This window comes from Oryza glaberrima, chromosome 11 (assembly GCF_000147395.1).
Source record: "Oryza glaberrima chromosome 11, OglaRS2, whole genome shotgun sequence".
NCBI lineage: Eukaryota > Viridiplantae > Streptophyta > Magnoliopsida > Poales > Poaceae > Oryza > Oryza glaberrima.
This window is the reverse complement of record NC_068336.1, coordinates 23424804-23449786: the sequence shown is the minus strand read 5'-3', so window position 1 is coordinate 23449786 and position 24983 is coordinate 23424804. Positions and strand designations below refer to the sequence as shown.

Here is a 24983-nt window from a genome sequence, read left to right as displayed (position 1 = left end):
GCACGAATCCCGAGGAGGTTTCTACGGTTCAGATCGTTCCGGTGCAGGGATCGAGGTGGTGGACGCGGGAGAGAAAGAGAGAGAGAGCGCGCGGTGCACGCATGCACGCGAATTTTTCTATAAAAGCCCCTCTGCTTGTCCCAAATCTCCACGCCTCAATTACCTTCTCCACCCCCTCGCCACCGCTGCTGCTTCTCCCCTCTTTCTCCGGTGAGCTCACCGGCGGCGCCAGGCCACTTGACCGCGCGGAGATGGTAAGCGAGCCTGAATCCCTATCTTCGATTACTGGGAGCGTCATACTAGAGTAGCTCCCTAATGTTTTTCGGGGTGGAATTGTTGGGTGGTACGGATTGGGATCGGGATCTGGGTGAGGGTAACATCTCCCTTGTCCGAGTTGGGAGAATTTGGGAGTAGAAGAGATGCTGGCTTTCGCGGATCCGTGCGGTTGATGTGTTGCTTTTCGCCGGATCTGGTGGTTTTTTCTGGGTATTCTGTTGGTGCTTGATTGCTTTTGTAGCCGAGATAAAGACGGCGAGTAGAGGGTTCAGTTTTGTAGGATTCGCAACCTCTCTCGTAGACAGTTTTTTGTGTGAATCAGGCCCTGTTTGTTTCAGCTTAAGATTATTATAATCTAGATTATTATATCAGATTACTCTAAGCTGGATTATAATAAGCTGACATAAAATAAGCTACGAGTTGTTTGTTTCTCTATATTATTAGAGGCACTAAGGGTAGTGGGTCTTTATCTACTCAATAATCTGGAAAAAGCTCCTCTAGAGGAGATTATTGGATTATAGTAATCTGGCTTATAGATTATAATAATCTAGCATAATAATTTACTGGTTTATTTCAGCTTACTCCTAATAATCCAGATTATAATAATCCTAAGCTGAATCAAACAGGGCCTCAGTCTTGAAATTGAGTACGGAGTAGTGATTAGCAATTTTTTTTTTCCATTCTCAAATTGATCCTTCCTTTGTGAAAAATAGAGCGGTAATTAGTTCTGATTGTTTCTGACAGACATAATTAGTACTTAAAATTTATAAGCTTCTATCTTCTTGTATTCTCCAGGTAGAAATTATTTTTAGGTTACATAACAGAATAGCTTTCGTACTTGAATTTGGAGTGGTAAGCATTAGGAGCATTGGTTAGGCATGTTAGTATCATCAAGGATTGGTCTTACCCTCTTAGGTAAAGCGAGGTAAATTGAATAGGTTCTTTGGCAAAATATGGGTGATCCATGTTTGACTTGTGGTTTTAACAATGTTCACTGGGAAAGTAGGGAGGCATCTACCCATTGAATATAGCTTTTTTACATTTAACAACTAAAATAATCCAAAGAGTCAGTCTGAGTCAGAGTTGACTTGGTCTAGAAAGGAACCGTGTTTCAAAAACCTGTAGTTGCAACTTGTTATCTGATTCATGGTAGGTTTTTATACACTAATTGGGAGTTGAAAGTGCTTCTTGTGGAATATTCTGAATGGTGTCTGAACCGCCGTTGCATGGTTTAGGTTGTGCTTTTAGGAGAGGTGTAGGGAGGTTAAGTTTTGCCAACTTTTATGTTTACCTTCTTTTTGCACTAAGCTGCATTGCAACCAATGTTCTGGTTTCCATTATTTTAATTTTACAACTTTTAGGCATAAATTGGATATGGGAAGAATAGCGAATCTTTGATGTTTAAAGTCATGAATAGTAATATCTAAACTGGTAGCTGAGCAGCATTTGGTTCAGTTAGAGCATGGTGTGATACAGATTTTGCACTTTTCTGGATTATGACTTGGCATAGTAAGGGCCATTATCTACTTATAAGTACCAGAAAAAAGTGATCTTCATTTTGTTTGATGGACCATGAGTTGGTCTCCAACATGTTAGTACATGGATCTGCCATTTATTTTACACCTGGCAGATGTAAAGTAGTTAGAAAACTGAGTATGAATATTTGTGTATGCTGAATGGTTGGTTGTTTTGCACGACCAGACTACTTCAAGGCGCCTTGCTGACAGGAAGACTGCAAAGTTCCAGAAGAACATCACCAAGAGGGGTTCAGTGCCTGAAACTACTGTGAAGAAGGGGAACGACTATCCAGTTGGACCTCTTGTGCTTGGATTCTTCATATTTGTGGTCATTGGATCATGTATGCCTTCCAACCTTATCTTTATCCTCTGTTGATTTTATTTCACTGACACTTGTGCTGTGTTCCTTTAGAACGCGCCGATGCATAGCTTATTGTTGTCTCTTCTTTTGCTTTCAAAAGATAATGACAAATGAATTCCGTCACATTAGCTTTAAGTCTTCACGACAAAGCACTCTTTGGGTTTTGAATTGATACTAGAGTTAAAATGCTGAGTGTCACTCTGCTACACATTCATGATGACCAAGTGAAATAGAGCTGGCTATGTCACTAGAAATTTAAGACTGCGATAGTGCATGTTTTATGAGTGATTTGGTGAATTCTTAATTAGTTATTACAACTCGAATTCTAGGTTATTGTTATTTTTCTGTTGTATATTATACCAACAAATCTAGCTCTTCAGCGCATGCAAGTAGGTCAATGTTTTGATCTTCTGTTGTGTAGCCGTGCAACTTTCTTGCCTATCCATATGGAACTTACAGTTCGGTTGTTCTCTAGGCCACCATGCTCTGTTTCTTCTGCTATTATCGCTCTTTTAACACCATACATTTTTGTGCATCTGCAGCTTTGTTTCAGATAATCAGGACAGCAACTAGCGGCGGGATGGCCTAAAAACAGAGCTGATTCAAGAGATTTGTGATACATTGCATCCAATGCAAGTGGCAGCGGCAGCTAAAATGTTTGGTGTTGTCAGTGTTTTGTATGCATTTACATTTCTGAAGCATCGAGTTGAAGTACAATGTAACAGAATTACCTGTCTTACAATGTTGAATGGATTAGTATAATATTATACCGTTCATCTGCAGTTAACATATGCTGTTGGAAAAGGTCTTTGCATTATTTTTATTCTCGGTTCCTACTGGTGCTTGTGAATTTTGTCGGTCTGAAACTCTGAATTGCTGGACACGCAGACCTCAAATTGTTGGATTCAGATCCTCTGCATTAGAGAAGCTAATGCAGAGGGTGGCATTAGCTCCAATCCTGTTCATTCATCTTCATCCAATGGCTATGGCTAGTTCTCCATTAGATAAAGCAAAAAAATGAAATGGGCCTTAGGGGAAGAGCAGCAGGCCCACGTTAATTTTAGGCGCTAAAATGATTATCGACTATGCTCATTTTGGTGATGTCGTTACTTTTGATACCACATTTGGAACAAATAGAGATCATAGACCACTTGGTGTGTTTGTTGGATTTAACCATTTCAGAGAAACAGTAATATTTGGAGGTGCCCTCTTGTATGATGAAACATTTGAGTCCTTCAAATGGCTTTTTGAAACTTTTTTAGCAGCTCATAATCAAAAGCATCCAAAAACCATCTATACAGATCAAGATATGGCTATGAAAAAGGCTATAGCTGCAGTATTTCCTGGAACTTGGCATGGGCTTTGTACTTTTCATATCATGCAAAATGCTGTCAACCATTTGCCGCATACCAAGAGTGACGGACCAAATATACTTGGTGAATTTAGTGCTTGCATGTTTGAATACGAGGATGAAATAACATTCGAAAAAGCCTTTAGTGCATTGAGAAGTAAGGTCCATAATGACTCTTGGTTGGCTAGTATTTATAAACATAAGGAGAAATGGGCTGAATGTTACATGAAGAATGCATTGACACTAGGAATGCGAAGTACACAATTGAGTGAAAGTTTGAATGATGACTTAAAGGACCATCTAAAATTTGACTTGGACATTATTCGATTTTTCACACATTTTGAAAGGGCAGTTCAAGGCAAGCGGGACAAAGAGTTGGGTTCAGAATATGAGTCAAGGAAAAAAATGCCGCGAATAAAAATGAAAACACCCATGTTATTATAGGTCTGCCAACTGTACACGCCATGCATATTCGAAGCTTTTCAAAGTGAATATGAAAGATCCATGGCGGCATATGCTAGAGCAACCAACAAAACTAATGAATACATTGTGGGCATTGGAGCCTTGGATGGAAAATCAACAGTAGAAGACGAGTACTTGGTTGTCAGTGATCCTTCTGACCAAATGGTTTCATGCACTTGCCGACAATTTGAAAGATGCGGAATAATGTGCAACCATGCTTTAAAAGTCCTTGACATGATGAATATTAAGCTATTACCTGATCAATATATATTGAAGAGATGGACTCGTGAAGCAAGATGTGGAACTGTACAAGATATCCATGGTAGAAATGTTTTGGAAAACCTGAAGATTGATGCAAAACAACGATACCAATTTCTATGCCGCAAGTTCCTTGCATTAGCATCTCGTGCAGCAGACTTTGAAGAGAGCTATTTGTTGATTGATGGCGTGCTGAACAGCCTCAACAAGCAAGTAGAAGACAAGATCAAGGAACAAACACCCTTTATAGTACAGTCACCTGAAGAGCAAACACCATCTACAGTTCCTGAAAAATATTCTCATGTTACTAGCCTGAAGAAAAAGGAGGTCCGGAAACGAGGATCAAAACGGACACCAAGTTGGGTTGACAAGTTTCACAAGAAAAAGAGTACAACACAAAAAAAGGTGCATGTAAACAAAGTTGAGAAATATCAAACAATGCAATGGCTTATATAATTTCTCTACATGCTTTAAAGTTCTTTTTTAAAAAAATTTTGTTCACAGGAAGAAGACATTCTCACCCAGGTATCTCAATTTCAAGGAGAAGAGCAGATAAGCTCCACAAAAGATGAACAAGTATTTGAAGAGTTCGACTTCTTTACTTCGTACACGGAATTACTAATGGTAAACTGCAGCTTATGCTTAATTGGATTTAGCAAACTACGTTCTGTTCATTATTGGTATATACTTATTGCTACATTGTGCAGAATAATTCCAGTGCAGGAAATCTATTTGGTGGAAAGCAGTGACATCGGAGAGGTGGATTTTATGTTGCTCTGCATATTTTGGTTTATAGATTATAATATTATTTTATTCCTCCCTAAAATACATTTTGTACTTAATCAGGGGTATACTGTTATTTTCCTATGTAAAATGCCTTTTGTACTTACTCCCTCAATGAACCTTGTTATGAACTAGTAGTTATTATGAAACTTTACTTTGGTTTTTGACTTGAGTTTTTGATACAAGTCAGTGGTTCAAACATACAAGAACCATGAACGTTCAGACTTGCAACCATCTCCTCCCTGTCAAAATATACGAACAGCAGAAATAAGAAAGAGGTTCAACTAATTACAGCCGTTGGATAGGGATGGATGGACAGGATTGGAGCTAATGCCACCCTCTGCATTAGCTTCTCTAATGCAGAGGATCCGAATCCCAAATTGTTATCTTCATGCGAACAAATTGTATGCCAAGAAGTATGTTAATTGACAGACAAACAAAAGATAACCATAATCAAGCACCGGCAACACTAGCACTATTATATCGCAGCTACAGTAATTTGATCGTGTCAACTTGAATTCTGTGCTACAGTTAGTATTATTTGTTTGGATAAGAACCAACCAACAGATCTAACGCTGTAGTTTACTTACTCTATACCTTTGTGAGTATCATGTTCAGTTTCTTCAGAGTATTCTTGCTTTTAACACTATACACGTTTTACTTCTCTGTAGTTCTTTTTATTTCACAAAATCAGGCATGGATTAGATATATCTGATTTTCAAGAGATTTTATCATGCATGAATCATCTAACTTTCTAACCCATGAGGCAGCAGCAGCAGCAGCTAAAAGTGTTTGGTGTTGTCAGTGTTCTATATGCATTAACTGTCCTGAAATACTGAATTTCAGCTAATGTCTGAAGAACTGTAAACAGAATTACCAGTCTTACAATGTGATTTGTGAATTTGTCACTCCACATATTTCAGATCAACAAAGAAACATTTGACAAGAGGTTGAAACTTCAGCAGCATGAACAAGTGAAGCAACAGAGTTTCACTTGTGGAGTCCTTGTCAGGAAGGACCCTCATGTTATGTGGTAATAATAATCACTTCCATTCTCATCAGCTAACTAACTGACAAAAAGAAAGCTACTAATCATGCTACCCTCACTGATAATCACTGTCATTCTCATGACTAATCAACTCCACTAAGGCACTCACTCACCACTAATCTTGCAAACTTCGTATCTCACTTGGCTTTGCATGCTTGTCACCATCTTCAGAGCTGTTCATTCTGATCACCTGCTGCCACCTGAAGATTGGAAGAAGAAGAACATCTGCTTCTTGGTGATTTTTTGTGGAGAATTTCGTACCACAGAGATCGTTCTGTCCTCATCGCCGGCGGCGGGCGACGCGCCATGGCGAGCGGTGGCGACGACGCGGCGGCGCCGCTCCTCGCCGCGAAGCACGGCGGCGAGCCCCGCCGGAACACGTTCGCGTTCGCCTGCGCCACGCTCGCCTCCATGACCACCATCCTCATGGGCTACAGTACGTGTCCGAGCTTGCTGCTTCGAGTGTCGCGTGGCGTCGCGTCGTGCACGCGAGCATGTCGTCGCCGTCGTTGATGTCATCTTGGTGTTTCTTGTAGATCTCGCGCTGATGAGCGGAGCCGAGCTGTTCATCCGGGAGGACCTGGGGCTCGCCGACGAGCAGGTGGAGGTGCTGTCCGGGTCGATGAACGTGTTCATGCTCGCGTCCATCCTCGCCGCCGGCACGGTGGCGGACGCCGCCGGCCGGCGCGGCACGCTCGTGCTGGCGAACGCGCTGCTCATGGCCGGCGCGCTCGCCATGTCGCTTGGCGGCAGCTACGCGGCGCTCATGGCGGCGCGCTTCGTCACCAGCGTCGGCGTCGGGTTCGCCGTCGTCGTGGCGCCGGTGTACGCCGTCGAGATCTCCCCGGCGTCCTCGCGCGGGGTGCTGTCCTCCCTGCCGGAGATTTTCATCAACGCCGGGATCCTCCTCAGCTACGTCTCCAACTACGCCCTCGCCGGCCTCCCGCTGCGCCTCGGGTGGCGCGTCATGTTCGCCGCGGGCGTCGTGCCGCCCGTGTTCCTCGCCGCGGGCGTGCTCGCCATGCCGGAGTCGCCCCGCTGGCTCGCCATGCGCGGGCGCGACGCCGAGGCGCGCGCCGTGCTCGCGCGCACCTCGGACACCCCCGCCGAGGCGGACCTCCGCCTCGAGGAGATCACGCGGGCCGTCGCGGCGCAGGCCGGCGTGGCCGGCGGCGTCTGGAGGCAGCTGCTCGTCCGGCCAACGCCGACGGTGCGGCGGATCATGACCAACGTGATGTCCCTCCACTTCTTCCAGCAAGCGTCCGGCATCGACGTCATCGTGCTCTACAGCCCGCTGGTGTTCAAGCAGGCCGGCATGGCGTCGAACACCTCCGTGCTGGCCGCCACCGTCGCCGTGGGCGTCGTCAAGACGTGCTCCATCCTCGTCGCCACGCTCCTCTCCGACCGCGTCGGCCGGCGCCCGCTGCTGCTGTGGAGCGCGGCGGGGATGGCCGTGGCGCTGGCCTCGCTGGCGCTGACGCTCTGCGTCGGCGCCGGCGCGCCGTCCGCGGCGGCGTGCGTGGCGTCGGCGGTGGCATACGTGGCGGCGTTCTCGGCGGGGCTCGGGCCGGTGGCGCCGTCGTACGGCAGCGAGATCATGCCGCTGCGGCTGCGGGCGCAGGGCGCGGGCGTCGGCGTGGCGGTGAACCGGGTGACGTGCGGCGTGCTGAGCATGACGTTCATCTCGGTCGCCGGCGGCATCACCATGGCCGGGTGCTTCTTCGTGTACGCCGGCGCGGCAGTGGCGGCGTGGGTGTTCGTGTACGTGCGGCTGCCGGAGACGAGGGGCCGGAGCTTGGAGGATATGGACGTGCTTTTCACCAAGTGAAGATGGCTTTATTTGGGCGATCTCGGCCGTGTTTCTTTGTTGGCCTAGCGGCTGGTCCGGTGCTAGACTTTTTCTGGTTCTGTGCGTTGGCGCTGTCGATGTGTGGGTAGTGATATATTTTTTTTCCTAGTTACGACCTTTCAATTTTTCTCCTGCTCTGTCAATAGAATTTCGCACTGTCTTATGTGAGTCATTAAAAAAATAAAGATAAAAATAAAGATGGCTTTATTTGTGGTATTATTGGTTGTGTTGCAACGATTGTCCAATGTTAAGCTTGCGTGGTCCGCAGTTCTAACTTGAAACAGATGAAGAAATCATTTCTATGCAGTAGAAGGACAAAATGGAAATGTTAAGCTTGGAAATATTCATGTAATCATCTCCATGATGGTAGACTCAGAAGTACTTTCTTGAATGTAGACTCAAAACTCAGAAGTGCACTCAGTTCACCATGAACAATGACAATAGTATAACTACGTACCGAAAGATACTTTTTTTTTTAATAATAGAATGAAATATTCCAGCCTTTACTCAAGAGTTACAGCTAATTAGTACCGAAAGATACTAGCTAGCTACCTGAAATTAACCGTGATCAATATCAAGATCATTGTCTTTACCATAATTCAAGAGTACACAAATTAACAATGTTACGATGATGTATTGACATGGTTAATTATGGTTCAAGAGTCCCATGTCCTAACTGAATATTAGAATATGTAAACAATGTCTACATGTAGCATTTCTTGGGGATCAGGAGCGGTCCACAGATTAAACTTGAAAGAGTGAATTAGGAGAATAAATCATTTCCATGCATTGCTACCTATACGGGCCCTTTGAATCGCAGGGTAGGAAAAAACGGAGGAATAGAAAAAACACAGGATTCTGACAGGAATTGAAGTGTAAAACAGAGGATTGCAAAACATAGGAAAAACATAGGAATGGTCGTTCGATTGGAGCGCAGGAAAAACGCAGGAATCGGATGAAAGAGATAGACTCAAAGGAAATTTTCTAAGAGGTTGGAGCTCTTACTAAATTTCCTCCAAAATTCACGTGCAATGTGCCATTCTATAGAAATTTCATAGGATTTAGAAAGCTTCAATCCTTTAAATCAAAGGGCCAAATAGGAAAATTTTCTATAGGATTTGAATCCTATAAAATTCCTATATAAATCCTTTGATTCAAAGAGGCCCATATGGTGCAATTAAAGGGATATTATCCTACATGTCAAACCATCCATGCAACCTGCCGATCAGTTAAACAGACAGGCCGGCCGGCAAAAGGACACAGAAATTACGCAGGAAGTAATGGAATATTCATCCAATCGACCATCTTCATAAAGCATTCAGGAGTACCAGAAAGTTCACAAATACATACATTCAGTTTCTCATATATAGGTGATACCATCATACTTAAGATAAAACAAGGATCAATGACGATATACACAACCATATACGTACCAAAAGATAATTCCTCCATTTCATATTATAAGACTTTCTAGCATTGCCCATATTCATATATGAATCTAAACATATATGTGGCTAGATTCATTAGCATCTATATAAATACGAACAATACTAGAAATTCTTATAACCTGAAATTGAAATGGAGGCAGTAATAGCTAAGCTACTTCACACCGCAATCAACTAATTAACTGATCACCACATTACTTGCAGTACACTACAGTAGTAGGAACTGATCATCACATTACTAGTAGTAGCCTGATAGAAGAAATAAGATATGATTCAACCAAATTAAGGTGATCGACTGTAGTTACCATGCATAGTTAATCAGAGTAGTATAGTCTATCATCTAACAGATCGATCAGCATAACGGCCGTAGTCTTGGTTAATCTATCTATCTATCTATTATCTATTATATACTAAAAGTCCATTAAACTTCCTACAAACGCTCCTAAATCACCACGTGGCACTCTACAAATGCTCTTAAGCTGCCACGTGGCAAAGAAACATCTAACCATTGATTTTCATTTAAACTGGTGGACCCATTCTTTTCGACCATCAGATTAGATGTAAAAAAAATAATCCACCCATCCTAATCCACTTGGGCCCACTCTATTCCTGCGGATGTACGTACACGTACGTCCTCCGTATGCTCCTACTCCCATTGTTCTCTTTTAGTTCTATTATCTTTTTATCTCTCCTATTTTCCTTCTTTTAATAAAAAGCAAAATTTATCTAAAAACATTTAGAGATTGGTGTTATAGGTGCCACAAGTGATGAAACCAACACCTATAGACCATTTCCCACCTCTACAGGTTGAAAACACAAGAAAATCGGCATCTTTAATAGACTATAGGTGTCGGTTAATTAAAAAACAGATACCTTCAATCTATTATATACTAAATGTCTATTAAACTTCTTACAAATGTTCATAATCCGCTACGTGGCACTCCTATAAAAGATGTAGAACCGCCATGTGATGCTCTAATAAATTATAGAAATTATGAGAAAAACAAAAATATCTAACAATCGAATTTTATTTAAAATAGTGGACCCAATAATTTAAAACATCACATCAAAATAAAATCCCTCTTACGTATGTACGTACCCCTATCCTCCCCTCATTTTCTCTTTCTTTTTTCTTCTTTTTCTAATTAAGGTAGTTATTACGAGATATGCACCATAACTTAATATTGTAAATGGTTATATCTTTACTTGCATGGAGCATCGAGCTAATTTTTTAATGGACGATCTATATATTGATTTTATGATACACTTGAATGATTGTATGTTTTAATTAAATTAATCAATGAGCTAAGTCCTATATTCACTCTATTTACTATGTTTTCGATATAGAAATAGACATCCGATGGGTCATCTGAAATGATCTCATATCTAATAGGTAAAAAATGATAAGCCATTTGAGATATAGTTACGACATGTGAGTTCCTCTTTTACGGTGGCCGATCATCACATAGTCTAAATAATTATATATAAACAATAGATAGCTAAATGATTATATTTTAAAATATATTCAGTTTTTAGTTTGATCCATGTTGGCTTTTCTTGATATACGATAAATATATTTTCAAACATAAATCCATATCCTTTCCGTGACAACTAAACATCAATTAAACGTTATATAAAAATTGATAACATATATCTTATCATCACCTATTAGATGTCCATTACAACACCTCTATGTCTTCACATTTCACATCTAATAAATTATTTAAAAAAAATCATATTTTTGAGAAAAATGCATATGACCATCGATTTTATTTAAATCGATAGACCCTTCACTCTCCGAAAAACTCAGGGCTCTCCTCTCCTCTCTCTCCCTTCCTATTATTTAGCTAAAGTCCATTAAATTTCCTACAAACACTTATAGCTTGCCACATGACGCTCTAATAAATTAGAAATCAAAAAAATTATGAAAAAACAAAACAACTAACCCTCTATTTTCACTTAATACGATTGACACAATATTATACTCCATCATTAGATCTATCTTTAGAAAAAAAAATCCAAAGCCCATCTCCACTGGTCCCTTCCTCCCGGGCCAACTCTCCTCACGATACAAACATCCCTCCCTCTTTCATGTCTTCCTTCTTTTAATTTTCTAGCTAACAGATTTTTATAAAAATCATAAAAATTCTAATAAATGTTTGGCCATTATTTTTTTAAAATTGATGGACCCATTAATTTTAACATTTAGATTTTCATCTAAAAAGAAAATCTGATAACCTACACCCTCACCGCCACCTCCATATGTGCGCACTTACGTAGTTACGTTCTCCCTCCACCCTCCTAACTCTCCCCTTCTCTCCTATTTCTTAAGCTAACTGCTATTTTTTTAGCTGATACTCAATCTATCAAAAATTAATAATCAGATTTCTAAATGATCATAAAACTCAAGTTACATATTTTCTCATTTTTTTAATCATTGTGTTGTTTATAATTAAATACATAAGTCAAGATCCATATACATAGCTCAAACTTCTAATATAAATGTTTAAGATCAAATTTTTAAGCATCATATTAAATAAATATTAAATTTAGATACTTTAACGCCCCTAAATCACCATGTGGCAATAATACCAATCCTCCCAAACCAACATGTGACCCTCTAATAAATTATAAAAATTCATAGAAATTATATTAAAAAAACTAACCATTGATTTTTCAATATTTTCAACATTAGATCTAATCTTAATCTTAACCTACTTAAAAACTTCAAGATGATTCCGTCCTCCATTGCTTGATGATGTCATCCATGAGTCAGCCGCACATACTCCGCGTATATGTTTCGTTCACGAGAGAGTCCGCGTATATGTTCTTTTTATGAGAGAGAGCACGCGATTCTAACTCAAATTGAAAAAAAAAACACCACATCATTTGACTCGGATCACTGAAAGAAAAAGTCGAATGAAAAAACATTGTACTTTAATTTGAAATTAATTTGTCAGACTGATTTTTAACAAATAAATACTACCTTTCTAGTATAATAGTAGTAGTAATCATCCTCTTCACTGGGCGGCAGCTTGAGCGTCCTGATCCTTGCGCACTTGGCAAGCAGCTGGGCGTCGTCGTCGACACACAAATCCCAGCAGCTGCACACATCGAGAAGCTCCAGGCGAGGGCAGCCATAGACGATGGCCGTGAGCTCGTCGTTGCTGACGCCGATGCCCTGGAGAGTGAGCCGCCGCAGATGGCGCAGCTCCGCCACCGCGAGCGCGAGCAGCGGCAGCGGGGGACGGCGATGGCCGCCGCCGCTGAGGACGATGTCCTCTAGGAGAGGGCACTTCCTCGTCAGCTCGGCGAACCCTTCTATGGACATCCTGGTTTCGTCGGAGCACCAAACGGAAATAACCTTCAGAGAAGGCGACCTGTACTTGCAAGTTTGTAAATTAGATGAATATCCCACCGCGTTGCTGCGGGAAATTAAGATATGTACAAGTAAGATGAAGTGTGAATATTAAAACTAAAAAAATTGATACTTATAATTTTTGAGGCCTAAAAATGATTGAAATTATTTGGTGCTATGAAAGAAGAAAGAAGAGACAATTTGAACCATAGATCTATCATCTAATGGCTAAAAATAATTGGGGTGATATGGCTTAATGAGAGAAGAGATAAATAGCATTAACTACACTTAGTGGAGATAAACTATATATAAGTATATTGGATTAAAAGCATATTTTTTATTAGCATCGATATATATCTCGCCTTTTGTGAGTGGTTCAATTATAAGCTGATCGATCGGCACAGACTCATGGTTCGAAATTTCGACCTCCACCGGCTAACACGAATCTCCCTAAAATTTTCGGGTATTTTTTCCAAATATGTGTAAAATTGGTCAAAATTTATTCATATTCAGTCAAAAATATGTTAAAATTTTAAATAATTTCAGTCCGAAAAACCCAAAAATCGCGAAATTTTTAAATTTTCGGCACCCACCAAATTTTCGGTGGCAACCGAAATTGCACACCCTATCGCAGAGGCCAAAAACTTCTTTTTTGTTTAAAGAAAAAAACACTTCACGGTGCTAGTATATTATATACGGCTAGTACGAGTGATTCGGGATATAAATTAATTTATCTTCCCCCTTAAATGCGTTATAATTTAAAATTATAAAATTATTATGTATTGGCATATAGTGTTCTTTTATAACAGTATATGCTACCGATGCATTATAATGTATATATATAGGCTTTTACTCCCTCCGTTACTAAATATTTAACGCTGTTGACTTTTTAAAACATATTTAACCGTTTATCTTATTCACAAAATTTTGTAAAGTAAAAACTATATGTATACATAAAAATATATTTAACCATGAATCAAATGATATGAAAATAATTAATAATTACTTAAATTTTTTTAATAAGATGGACGGTGAAACATGTTTTAAAAATAATGGCGTCAAATATTTAGAGACGAAGGAAGCATAATTTTTTTAAAAAAAACACTTATTACCTGTCTCCAATATACTCGAGCAGCTCATCACTGACAAAATCCTCCCCCTTGAACACCTCGAGCCGGCCGCCGGAGCGGTCGACGGCGACCTTCGCCATGGCGCACATCAGGTCCATGTCCTGCCCGAGGTGGAGGCACCGGACCGCGCTGCGTAGCATGTCCACGGCTCGCCACAGGTCGGGCACCCTCGCCGCGTCGAGCCACGAGCGGCACGCGAGGCCCGCGCCGGCGAGGACCTCGACGGCGCCGACCTTGGCGAACACCACCGACAGCGCGTCCAACACACATTTTTAATGGAAAAACACACAGATTTTCAAACCATGTGATTAACAACACACTAGACAATATAAAACACATAAAACTAATCAGATTAAAATAATAAGAAGTTAATTAGAAAATACATATTCCCCCGTCCTAAAATAGAAGAAATTTTTGTTGGATGCATGGATATGGATTTAGATTCGTAGTATTATGATATACCATTCAACCAAAATCACTTATATTTTCTGCCACTACAAATATGCCATTTTAGAAAAATACCACTACTATTCACAATATTGCGGATGGCGGCGGCGGCGGCACCCGAGACCTCCCATCGCGAATCCGATCGAGGATAGAGACGGTGGCGGCGGCTCCCAAGCCCTCCCACGCGGATGGCATCAAGGATAGCGGTGGCGGTGGCTGCAGGTTCCGAGCCCTCCCGTCGCGGATGGGGTCGAGGATAGTTACGGCGGCGGGGGCTCCCGAGCCCTCCCGCGTGGATGGCGTTGAGGACGGCTGCTCCCGAGCCTCCTGCCACAGACGGCAGTGGCAGCAATGGCTCCCAAGCCTCCTGCCAGGGATAGGGCCGACGATAGCGGTGATGGCAGTGGCTCCCGAGGCCTTCACGGAGATGGTCGATGACGGCGGCAGCGATGGTGGTGGTCGACGACAGTGGTGGAGAGAGAGGAAGGGGAAAGTGAAGAGAGGGGAGGAAGGTGAAGATGAAACTGACAGCTAGGTCCCACGTGCAGTTGGGGCTAACGGAGATTTTTGATGGAAAACGTGATAGAGTGGCATGGCTCTAATTTTCTCAAATTTCAGTGGCACGTAGCCAATATCGTGAATAGTAATGACATTTTTCTAAAATGGCATGTTTGTAGTGGCATGGATCCAATTAACCCTTAAAAAATATCACTTCATACTGCATGCACGCAACCGGCCCTCCTCACCTTCTCTTCCCTTTCCTTTAATCTTTTTTTAAGTAGTTGAGATAATATTTGTTATTTTATCATAATAAATTCTAAACAACTATAAATTCAAAATTACACATACAATTTTTACATATATATATATATATATAATGTAATAGTTGAGATAGGCTTAAAGTGGTGCAGACATATTTTAAATTATATTAAATAAAAAAATGTTTTTTGGTCGTATATTGACCCTTTTCATCGTATATGACAAACAAATGGTGACATGTATTATTTTATCATATATCACATTTACAAACATGCTTAACTAAATTCTCTTTTCAATTGAAAACGAAGTTTAGACCATCATATTATTATATGTTTTGAATATATTTCAATTTATAAAATAAATTTATATTTTAGGTCGCATTTTGATTATTTTCATGTAATCCAAACAGACATGAAAATTATATAAAAATGACAATATAAAGTATATCATTATATATCTGTTATCAGTTGACAAATATTTATGACTAAATAGGATGACAAAATCCAAAAATGCTATTGAAAAACGCCCAATTTCAACAAATGTCATCAACAATTTTATTTATAAATCCTCTACACATACTAATTTTATTTATATAATTGCTCTCTTATTTCAATTTTAAATTCATTTTTCCAATTACATAGTAAGCATATGAAAAAAGGAGGTAGCAGAAGTAAATATAAATTTTTCATAATTTGATAAAATTTTCCTCTTACCATATATCTTAATAGAAAGTTTCTTCCATTAAATATCCTAAATTCCATAAAGATATCTATAGTACACAAGAAAAGGATATTACTTAAAGTTTAGAAACTCCAAAAATAAGATATACTAAATATTAAAAACACATATAGTACAAATGATAGGTCCATGTGAATCAACTCCATTTCCACGACACGATATTTTCTCATAAACTCAAGATTTTACGAATTCAAATATTTTGTCTGTAGAATTTATGTGTTGATAGGGTAGTTAGAAGAAAATCATGACCAACATTCAAAGCAATCCAAAACAAATTATGGAAAAAATCAGATTTAGAATATAATAAAAAAAATATTACCAAAAAATATCGCCCACATGTTAATATTATTCATAAAAATTCAAGCAACATTAAACAAGGTGTCAGCAACGTGCCCGCGCATGTGCGTGGGTTATCTTTCTATTTTAACTAAAACAGTAGAAGAAAATGGCAATAGGGCCTCATCAAGCTATATCCTTAGGCTTAATTAGTAAATTGGCTGGACAAGGGATCTTCTATGTCTGTTGCTTGTAGCTCCTAGTTCGTAGTATTGGGATTTTTATTTTCTGTGCGTGGCTACTAGAGAGTTCATATAATTAGCCTTCACTATTGATCCAACTTCCTTGCGGGTTCTACTTTTGGTTGAAAAGCTTCAGCCCAAGCCTTAGCCAAAACAAGCCAGACCCATATTTTTAACCAGACACAAATATATTATAAAAAAATATTAAATTATAGATTTAATAAAATTAATTTGGTATTGTAAATATTATACTATATTTGCCTACAATCTTGATGAAACCTAGAGTAATTTGATTTTGACCAAAATGTTTGCTTTCAAGTAGTTTGCTCATATAATATTAGACTACTAAAATAAATGTTTGCTTCCAAGTCCAACCCAACTAGTCAGCTTCCTTTGCTCTCAGGTTCACAACCAAAGCCAGAATACCTATCAACCACCTTACTTCCTTTTACATGGGATTTTTGTTGAGTCCGCAGCTTCCATAATTGAATTGGGCCTCAGCTTTTTTCCTAGTCCAACGAGTCCAGTTTAATTTAAAACCGGTTCAATTGATTTATTCCTGCTCGATTGCACACATGACTTTTTAGTTCAGATTATATAAAAATAAACATATATGACCATTTGGAGCAAAGAATTGCCGCCCCTCATGTGGATCTTTAGACACACCTATTGAATCCAGAGAGAAAGGGAGAAGGGAAAGGAAAATGAAGATGGATGGGCTCACAAGGTAATTAAGGCTTTTATTTGTCTAACTATTTTTCTTCTCCTTTTCTCTATATGTGAGATGGTGCAACATAAGGCCAAAGGCGCGTATTAGTTAGACACGTGAAAAAAAAATGAAATATATCATCTCTGTAACACAACAATAGAGTGATTGAATCTTTTTTGAAGGATAGAGTGATTGAATCTGACAGTGGCTAACTTGAGGATGGCTTATGGGATGCCATTATAAGTTGGTCTTTAAAAAACCAGGATCTGTACCATCCATCTAATTAACTTCTATGCTTTGGATCGTCCTACATGAACAACAGATGAACACATGCAGCAGGTAGCATCTTTAATTTGCAGCAGTACTCGTGTTAGGTGATAACCAATTGTCATTACATGAGAAAAAAAAAAAGCAGAGGACAAAGACAAAAGCTAACCACTGGTTTAGTACACATCTGATGATAATCTCACTAAGAAGTGATCGACAAGACAACAACTGATTGGCCTGCATGGTCGTCCCCTTGCAAACAGACGTATCAGTTAACTTTGAATCGACGACAATCGACGACATTGGCCATGTGGATCTGTGAGCATCATCGAATCGATCTGTACACACATATCTGATCCGAGATAGGTTTTGCTCGTGCATGCAGATCGCCGGTTTAATTAGAAGCTCTCTTCCGGTAATTTTGGATCGGTGATTTTGGACACAATTTATACCACGAGTTTTAAGAAAACTGTGAGAATTTTGAAAGGCTGAGTGGAAAAAATAAGAGGTGCTAAATTACGTCAATTAATATCAGTTAACTTTGAGCATAAATAGAATTTTGGTATATAAAAATGAACCATCTAAGTTTGTCATAACAAAAATTTTCGTAGCACTACCCTTTTGTAACATTTATTAAGAGTAAATTTTACAGAACCCGTTCAAGTTACATAAGTTTTGGCACTTGTCACATATGCATGAGTATTTTGATCCTAAGGCTTCACAAAACCACAATGCTTTTTTATGGGAACACAAAACCACAATGTTATTAAATATATCATAGTACTACATCAAAATAAAAAGTAATTGACTTAGATTACTATAGCATTTATATGGAAAAATAAAATTAATGTATTTTAGATATAGGTTTAGAACTCATATGCATGATATATCAAACAAAAACTTGTTAATGGTGTTGAAAGTATAAAGCCATAATACACATGGTTATATTATGTGCAAAACACCAAAACCCTTGTGTTTTGTGCAACTGGATCATAATACCTGAGTTTTACAAAATTTACTCTTTTTCTTTACAAAATCATGCTAAAGAAATATATGTACCTTAAAACATGTCAAAACAAAACCTGTTCTCTGCGCAAGACGGCAATGCCAGCCTTCAAAAGCTAACTCAGCCAACGCAACAGTTTTCACCATAGCAAGTCACAACTCGACCGTTCGCTGAGAAACCAAGCCACCACGCCACCACGGTCACCATGGCGCACGCCGGCGACGCCACGGCCACCGCGGCGGCGCCACTCCTCGCCTCGCCGGCCAAGCCCGGCGACGAGCCACGCCGCAACATGTACGCCTTCGGCTGCGCCACCCTCGCCTCCATGACCACCATCCTCATGGGCTACAGTACGTGTCCAAGTTCTTGAGCACGACGCACGCATCAATGGAGAATGCAAGCTCATGCTCATCGTGTTTTGTGCTTTGCAGATCTCGCGCTGATGAGCGGCGCGCAGCTGTTCGTCCGGGAGGACGTCGGGCTGAGCGACGCGCAGATCGAGGTGCTCGCCGGGTCGATGAACGTGTTCATGCTGGTGTCCATCCTCGCCGCCGGCTGGGCGGCCGACGTGCTGGGCCGCCGCGGCACGCTCGTGCTGGCGAACGCGTTCCTCATGGCCGGCGCTCTCGCCATGTCGCTCGGCGCCACCTACGCCGCGCTCATGGCCGCGCGCTTCGTCACCAGCATCGGCGTCGGCTTCTCCCTCGTCGTCGCGCCCGTGTACAACGCCGAGATCTCGCCGGCCTCCGCCCGCGGCGTCCTCTCCTCGCTGCTCGATGTAACGCTTGTACCATAGCTCTACTAGTAGTGTTTTATCTGGGTCGCTCTGATCGATTCTCTGCTTGCGTTTGCGTGCGTGTGTCAGATGTTCGTCAATGTCGGGATCTTGCTCAGCTACGTGTCGAACTACGCGTTGGCCGGATTGCCGGTGCACGTCGGGTGGCGCGTCATGTACGGCATCGGCGTGCTCCCGCCGGTGTTCCTCGCCGCGGGCGTGCTCGCCATGCCGGAGTCGCCGCGCTGGCTCGCCATGCGCGGTCGCCACGCCGACGCGCGCGCGGTGCTCGTGCGCACCTCCGACTCCGTCGAGGAGGCCGAGCTCCGCCTCGAGGAGATCAAGCAGGCCGTCGAGGCGCCGCAGGAGTCCGCCGGCGTCGGCGTGTGGCAGGAGCTCCTCCTGCGGCCGTCGGCGATGGTCCGGCGGATCGTCACCTGCGTTGTCGGCCTCCACTTCTTCCAGCAAGCGTCCGGCATCGACGCCATCGTGCTGTACAGCCCGCTGGTGTTCAAGAAGGCCGGCATGGCGTCGAACACCTCCGTCCTGGGCGCCACGGTCGCCGTCGGCGTCGTCAAGACGTGCTTCATCCTCGTCGCCACGCTCCTCTCCGACCGCCTCGGCCGCCGCCCGCTCCTGCTCGCCAGCACCGGCGGCGTGGCCGTCACCCTGACCTCGCTCGCCCTCACGCTGCGCGTCGCGTCGCCGTCCACGGCGAGCGCCGCGGCGTGCGTGGCGTCCGTGATGGCGTTCGTGGCGGCGTTCTCCGTCGGTTTCGGGCCGATGACGGCGACGTACACCGCCGAGATCATGCCGCTGCGGCTGCGCGCGCAGGGCGCGAGCCTCGGCATGGCCGTGAACCGGCTGACATGCGGCGTGGTGAGCATGACGTTCATCTCGCTCGCCGGCGGGATCACCATGGCCGGGTGCTTCTTCCTCTACGCCGGCGTGGCGGCGGTGGCGTGCGTGTTCGTGTACGTGCGGCTGCCGGAGACGAGGGGGCGAAGCTTGGAGGACATGGACGTGCTCTTCGCGAAGTGATCAACGTACTATTTCATTATTTTTTATGGAAGGGTATGAAGAATTTATTTATTTTTAAATTTGATTTTCTCTATCCAAGAAGGGACGATGTAACATTTGGCAACCAAAATGCATTGGAAGTGTTATCGGTTACTCCGTAGTATAGATGGACAAATGGGCCACCCGACATGACCTGGCCTAGGCACGACTAGAGCACGGCACGGCCTGGCATACTTTTCGTGTCATGTCGGGCCAGCTCACACGCTGTACCTGTGACCCCAGGCACGGCCCGTGCCTTATTGGGCTGTGCTGTGCCGACCCGAAAGTACGACTGGTCCATCGTGCTCACCTTGAAATAAGTTTATTTTTCCTCTCTCATTTCTTTGGGCCATTTCTTATATTCCTAGATAAGTCCATTTTGTATCCTCACTTCTTTGTGTCGTTCCTGTATGGTTGGAAAAAGTCTCTTTTGCCTCCCTAATCGTTCGGCCGGGCTAACCCGTCATGCCGAAGAAGAGGCCCAGGCACAACCCATTGGTCAGGTCGGGCTAGCATGTGACTAACAACAGTTGGGCCTTGCTGTGCTTGGGTCAGGCGAAATCTCTGTGCAGTGGTCCATGCCGTCGAGCTACGGGCCTTTTGGCCAACTATATAGGTTAGCATTCTGCACCTATAAGAGTCTCAAACACAGCTAGCCTATATGCATACGTAAATACATGGGCAACCTTTGTAGTTCACTAGAAAATGTCCATCTATTTATTGGTCACGTAATAATTTCACAAGTTCTTAACAATTATTCGATGTCGTGAGTTGGTCGATTTGTCTCCTTCCCTGATCTAATGCTAGCCCATGGTCACCCTCGTCTTTTGTGGCCAAGGTGCCACAACAAGCCTACTCCTCCATCCTCCCTCTAAAACCACTTCCTTGACCTAACCCTCTCTAACCATCTTCGTCCCAAGCACCTGGATCTTAATGTAAAGACAACTCCAGGCTAATCTGACAATCATGGAGTTGATGACAGAGATGGGGAGAAGTATTCTCAAATGCCTAATTTTGGAGTGACATTTAGACTGTGCTAGTTGAAGCTCACCTTTTGCTTGAACATGGCTAGCTGGCCAATTTTTCGCATAACCAGATGTAACAAAAGAAGATATTTATTTGAGTGTGTTAGGGGGCGTATTTGTGGGTGTATGAGTGTGTGCATATGCTTCTGCCGTGTAATCGAAAAAATGTTTATTTAAGAATAGTTATGCAAATCTAATATCGAACACGTAAGAATTTTCCAGATCACGTAGAAGTCATACTTTTTTTAAAAAAAATAAAGTTTATGTGAAAATCATGTAAAATTAATGCATGCCTTTCAAATGAAGCATAAGTGTTTAGCACTCATGTACTTCTAGCTTGAATTATTATTAATTAGTATATATATCACAATTTTTTCTTTAAGAAAATTCTTTCATTGGTCTTATCACTATTGATTGAGTAGATTTGGGATTGTACTGTTGACCTGCCTTCGGTGCTTTTGGATTCTACATTCTACTCCTACAAGAACAAAAGACACTGCATATTAGCAGAACATTAATCTTTGCCGGCACAAGTACGAATAGCACTACTGTTAGGTGATAAGATTCACTTGTCATGAGCTAATAGACAAACAAAGGTTAGCCACCCATCAATTGACACCAAAAATCTCAAAATTAATAAAAACAATTACTTACGCCAATATAGAAGGGAAAACCCAACAACTGAGTTAACAGCTTTAACTCTATATGCCTCACTAACAAGACTGATGGGCCAGGCTGCTAAATGCTTTAGTCTCACTTTGGACATCCGTTATGTGAATCATTTGGAGCATGAGCATCCATGCATCCCTAATGATATTCATTATTGTTGTTATTGTAGATAACTTTAGAGGCATGATTAATTATTCTATGATTCAGCGATATGTACCTATGATAATTGATTAGAAAGGCACTCACTTAACAATGTACTTCCTCCAAAAAAAAACTTAATCTAGGAGGGATCACATCCCCTCCTAGTACAACGAATCTGGATACAGTGTTATTTAATTGATTTTTAGAAAATATAGAGGAACTAGATTTTTCAAGATTATCAGAAAATGTCCTTGGAGATTACTAGAAAATGGAAGCGTCATAAACATGTCATAAACATTATTGGATTTTATTAACCAAATAACTTGTTGCTCTCAAGTGGAAGATTTAACCATCAAAGATGGATGAACTGATTGAACGTTGATGTTTCCGACATTGCTGCTTTTGGTAAATGGGGTAAAAAGATTTTATTTCACACACCTTTGTGATGGTTAATTAAGCTTGTTTTTGGTCAACCATTAAGCTGGACACGCTACTAATGGTTCTCATGGATTGAAATTCCTGATTCCATTTAACAGGGAGTCTCCCACCGCATTGCTAGCTGACAGCATATGTGATCTGCCTTCCTCACACCAAAGCTCCCCCAGTCTCCAACTCAAAGGTATCATTAGGAATTTAGGATCTCCCCTTTCTTTTTATTTTCTTCTGTGTTGGCTGCTAGCCTTCTACGGATTGTTGTGGAATCAGGGGGCTATGGCTGTGTGTCTGATGTTTATTCTATTTTGTAATCTTCTTGACTTCGAGTGCAGGTTTTTGGAATATGTAATAGGTAGCATCTGATGTCTAAATTTGCAGTAGAAGCTAAGCGGAGTTGAAATTTTGATTTCATTCTTGCACCCAAATGGTAGAAATTGTGCCATCAAAGATGTAGGGACCTTTGAGCAAGTGGTCCTTTCTCGCCTTTGGTGATAAGTGGCTAATTCTAACTATTATACTTATAGAGCATATAGGACAATTTAGAGTAAACTAGGAAAGTGGCCTGAGCATTCGCGCGGGCATATATCGTAGATAGCATTTCAGAAACTTAGTAGTATACTAACGGAATAATACCTAATACATTTCAAAAGTACGATTTGTCTATGTTCTCTCCGTTAGTATTGCATGATGAATTAAATTATGCCATTTATAAAATTATCTACTGGAGATAGGGTTTTATGGTACCTATGACATCTGACTCTTGAAGTTCTATCGAAAAGAGAGAAAACTTTGCTATAAAAGATATTGGGTATGCAACCATATGTAATTAATTGCTCTACCAATTTGTGTAAAAAATCAATAATTAATTTATTATTTGATAGCAGACATAATCGATTGATAGCTGACGTAATTCATCATAGAAAATTATGACTACTGTATATATATGTCACACTAAAAAATAGAAATACGATGAGACGTAGGGTTGTTTCACGGGGTAGTCAACATTTAATTATTAAAAAATAATATTCAAATAGATAAAAAATACAATTTATGATTCAAAGGTAATAGCCATTCAAAACTTAGATATCTCACATTGTTTAAATCTGACTAATGCATTTGAGCAATATGGGATATATTTTTTGTAGACACTTTTACACACTGTTATATTAGTAGAGAAATGTGAGATATCTACGATGAGATCAAACGGTGGAGGGGATGGAGATGTATGATTGATAGATTTAAGCAGAAATATATAAGGATCAAACGTTTAATTTGTCTTATTCCATAACTTTTCTAATTTTCATTAACTTATTAGAGGTGTTAAGAAAATCTTTTTAGGGGTAGGGTGTTTAATGTTATCACAGATATTTGCTTTGATTTAAAAATACTTTTTTATGTTACTATGGAGTATTTATCATCATATAATCATTTATGGATTCGAGGTTCAATTTGCCCTTTTCTTTATCAATTTTTTTTTTGGAATTTTCTTCAACTTATTAGAGGCGTTGAAAGATTCTTTAATCTAATCACAGATATTTAATTTTATTTAAATACATTTTTGAATGCTACTATTTACCAATCATAAAATCATTACTTCATGGAATCCAGGCACCATTGTCCATGGAGTATACATTAGTTGAAATTTGAAAGGTTAGCTGATGCATTGATATATACATGCATGCCGGACAAATATAATTTCAGGTTGGTGCAATTGCAAGCTTGCCGCAGAGAGGCATAATTACCCAATTAACTTTGTCTTTGTCCACGATGCAATTTAAGACCCATATTGAGATGTATTTTAACTTAAAAATTGATGTATTATTATTATTAACCTAAGAATTTGCTGCATAATTCAAAATTAGTATACTAAGCAACCACATAAAAATTAGTATAATTTTCCCTAAAAATTAATAACCTTGCAAAAATAATTTACTTCATAATTAATTTCACATCCACCACCTGATTCTATACTCCAATATATTATGAGATATTTCTACGAATTATATGGAAACACATCTAGGCATCAATTTTCAACCAATAGATTAAAAAAATCCATTATTTTCAACCAATAGATTAAAAAAATCCATATCTAAAACCCTACACAGGCCTATACATGGCGCGTCGTCATGCTTAGTCCTATTATCCGCCCCTCCCCCTTATTCACGCCGTTTATCTGTATGTTCTATTCCCTATCCTATTTTCTTATTATACCAATTGGAAAGCAAAATTTGTGATAATAAAAATTCATAAAAACAATAGGAGTGAAATCATACAACTACTTTTTATCCACTTATTTTGTTAAATTATATTATCTATGACTAAATTTATAGTTAAAGGCCCATATTCACTATATGTTAACATTCAAAGAAATGTGTTACTTTTGGGTTATATTTGTTGATTTTTACGTGTCATTCAAACAATTATATAAAAATATGAAAAAATGATATTATTTTATCATCCTACATAGCTTCACAACAATTAATTAGTCCTGTAATGATAATGAAAGTAAAATTATGTTTCAAAAAATTACACTCCCCATTCTGAAATTATGATAAGTCAAAATAACATTACTAGGATAGTCATGAAACTACTATTTA

General features: G+C 40.7%; 4 protein-coding genes across 4 annotated transcripts; 3 read left to right on the top strand and 1 right to left on the bottom strand.

Annotated features, from left to right (window-relative positions):
- The first annotated feature begins 96 nt into the window (after positions 1–96).
- LOC127753783 (uncharacterized) lies at positions 97–2941 on the top strand. Its single transcript, XM_052279209.1, has 3 exons — positions 97–254; positions 1978–2134; positions 2697–2941. The coding sequence occupies exons 1-3, from the start codon at positions 102–104 to the stop codon at positions 2741–2743; spliced, it is 357 nt and encodes a 118-aa protein (XP_052135169.1). The 5' UTR covers positions 97–101; the 3' UTR covers positions 2744–2941.
- Positions 2942–6237: 3296 nt separating this feature from the next.
- On the top strand, positions 6238–7963 carry LOC127754196 (polyol transporter 5-like). The gene is made up of 2 exons (XM_052279686.1): positions 6238–6492; positions 6593–7963. The coding sequence occupies exons 1-2, from the start codon at positions 6363–6365 to the stop codon at positions 7882–7884; spliced, it is 1422 nt and encodes a 473-aa protein (XP_052135646.1). The 5' UTR covers positions 6238–6362; the 3' UTR covers positions 7885–7963.
- Positions 7964–12318: 4355 nt separating this feature from the next.
- On the bottom strand, positions 12319–14101 carry LOC127755828 (putative F-box protein At4g05475; the record flags this gene model as incomplete). Its single annotated transcript, XM_052281463.1, has 2 exons — positions 12319–12730; positions 13821–14101. Coding segments are annotated over 2 exons (693 nt in total), but the record flags the coding sequence as incomplete, so codon positions are not given.
- A 4275-nt stretch (positions 14102–18376) lies between these two features.
- On the top strand, positions 18377–20233 carry LOC127754195 (polyol transporter 5-like). Its single transcript, XM_052279685.1, has 3 exons — positions 18377–18632; positions 18714–19060; positions 19148–20233. The coding sequence occupies exons 1-3, from the start codon at positions 18488–18490 to the stop codon at positions 20096–20098; spliced, it is 1443 nt and encodes a 480-aa protein (XP_052135645.1). The 5' UTR covers positions 18377–18487; the 3' UTR covers positions 20099–20233.
- Positions 20234–24983: the final 4750 nt, after the last annotated feature.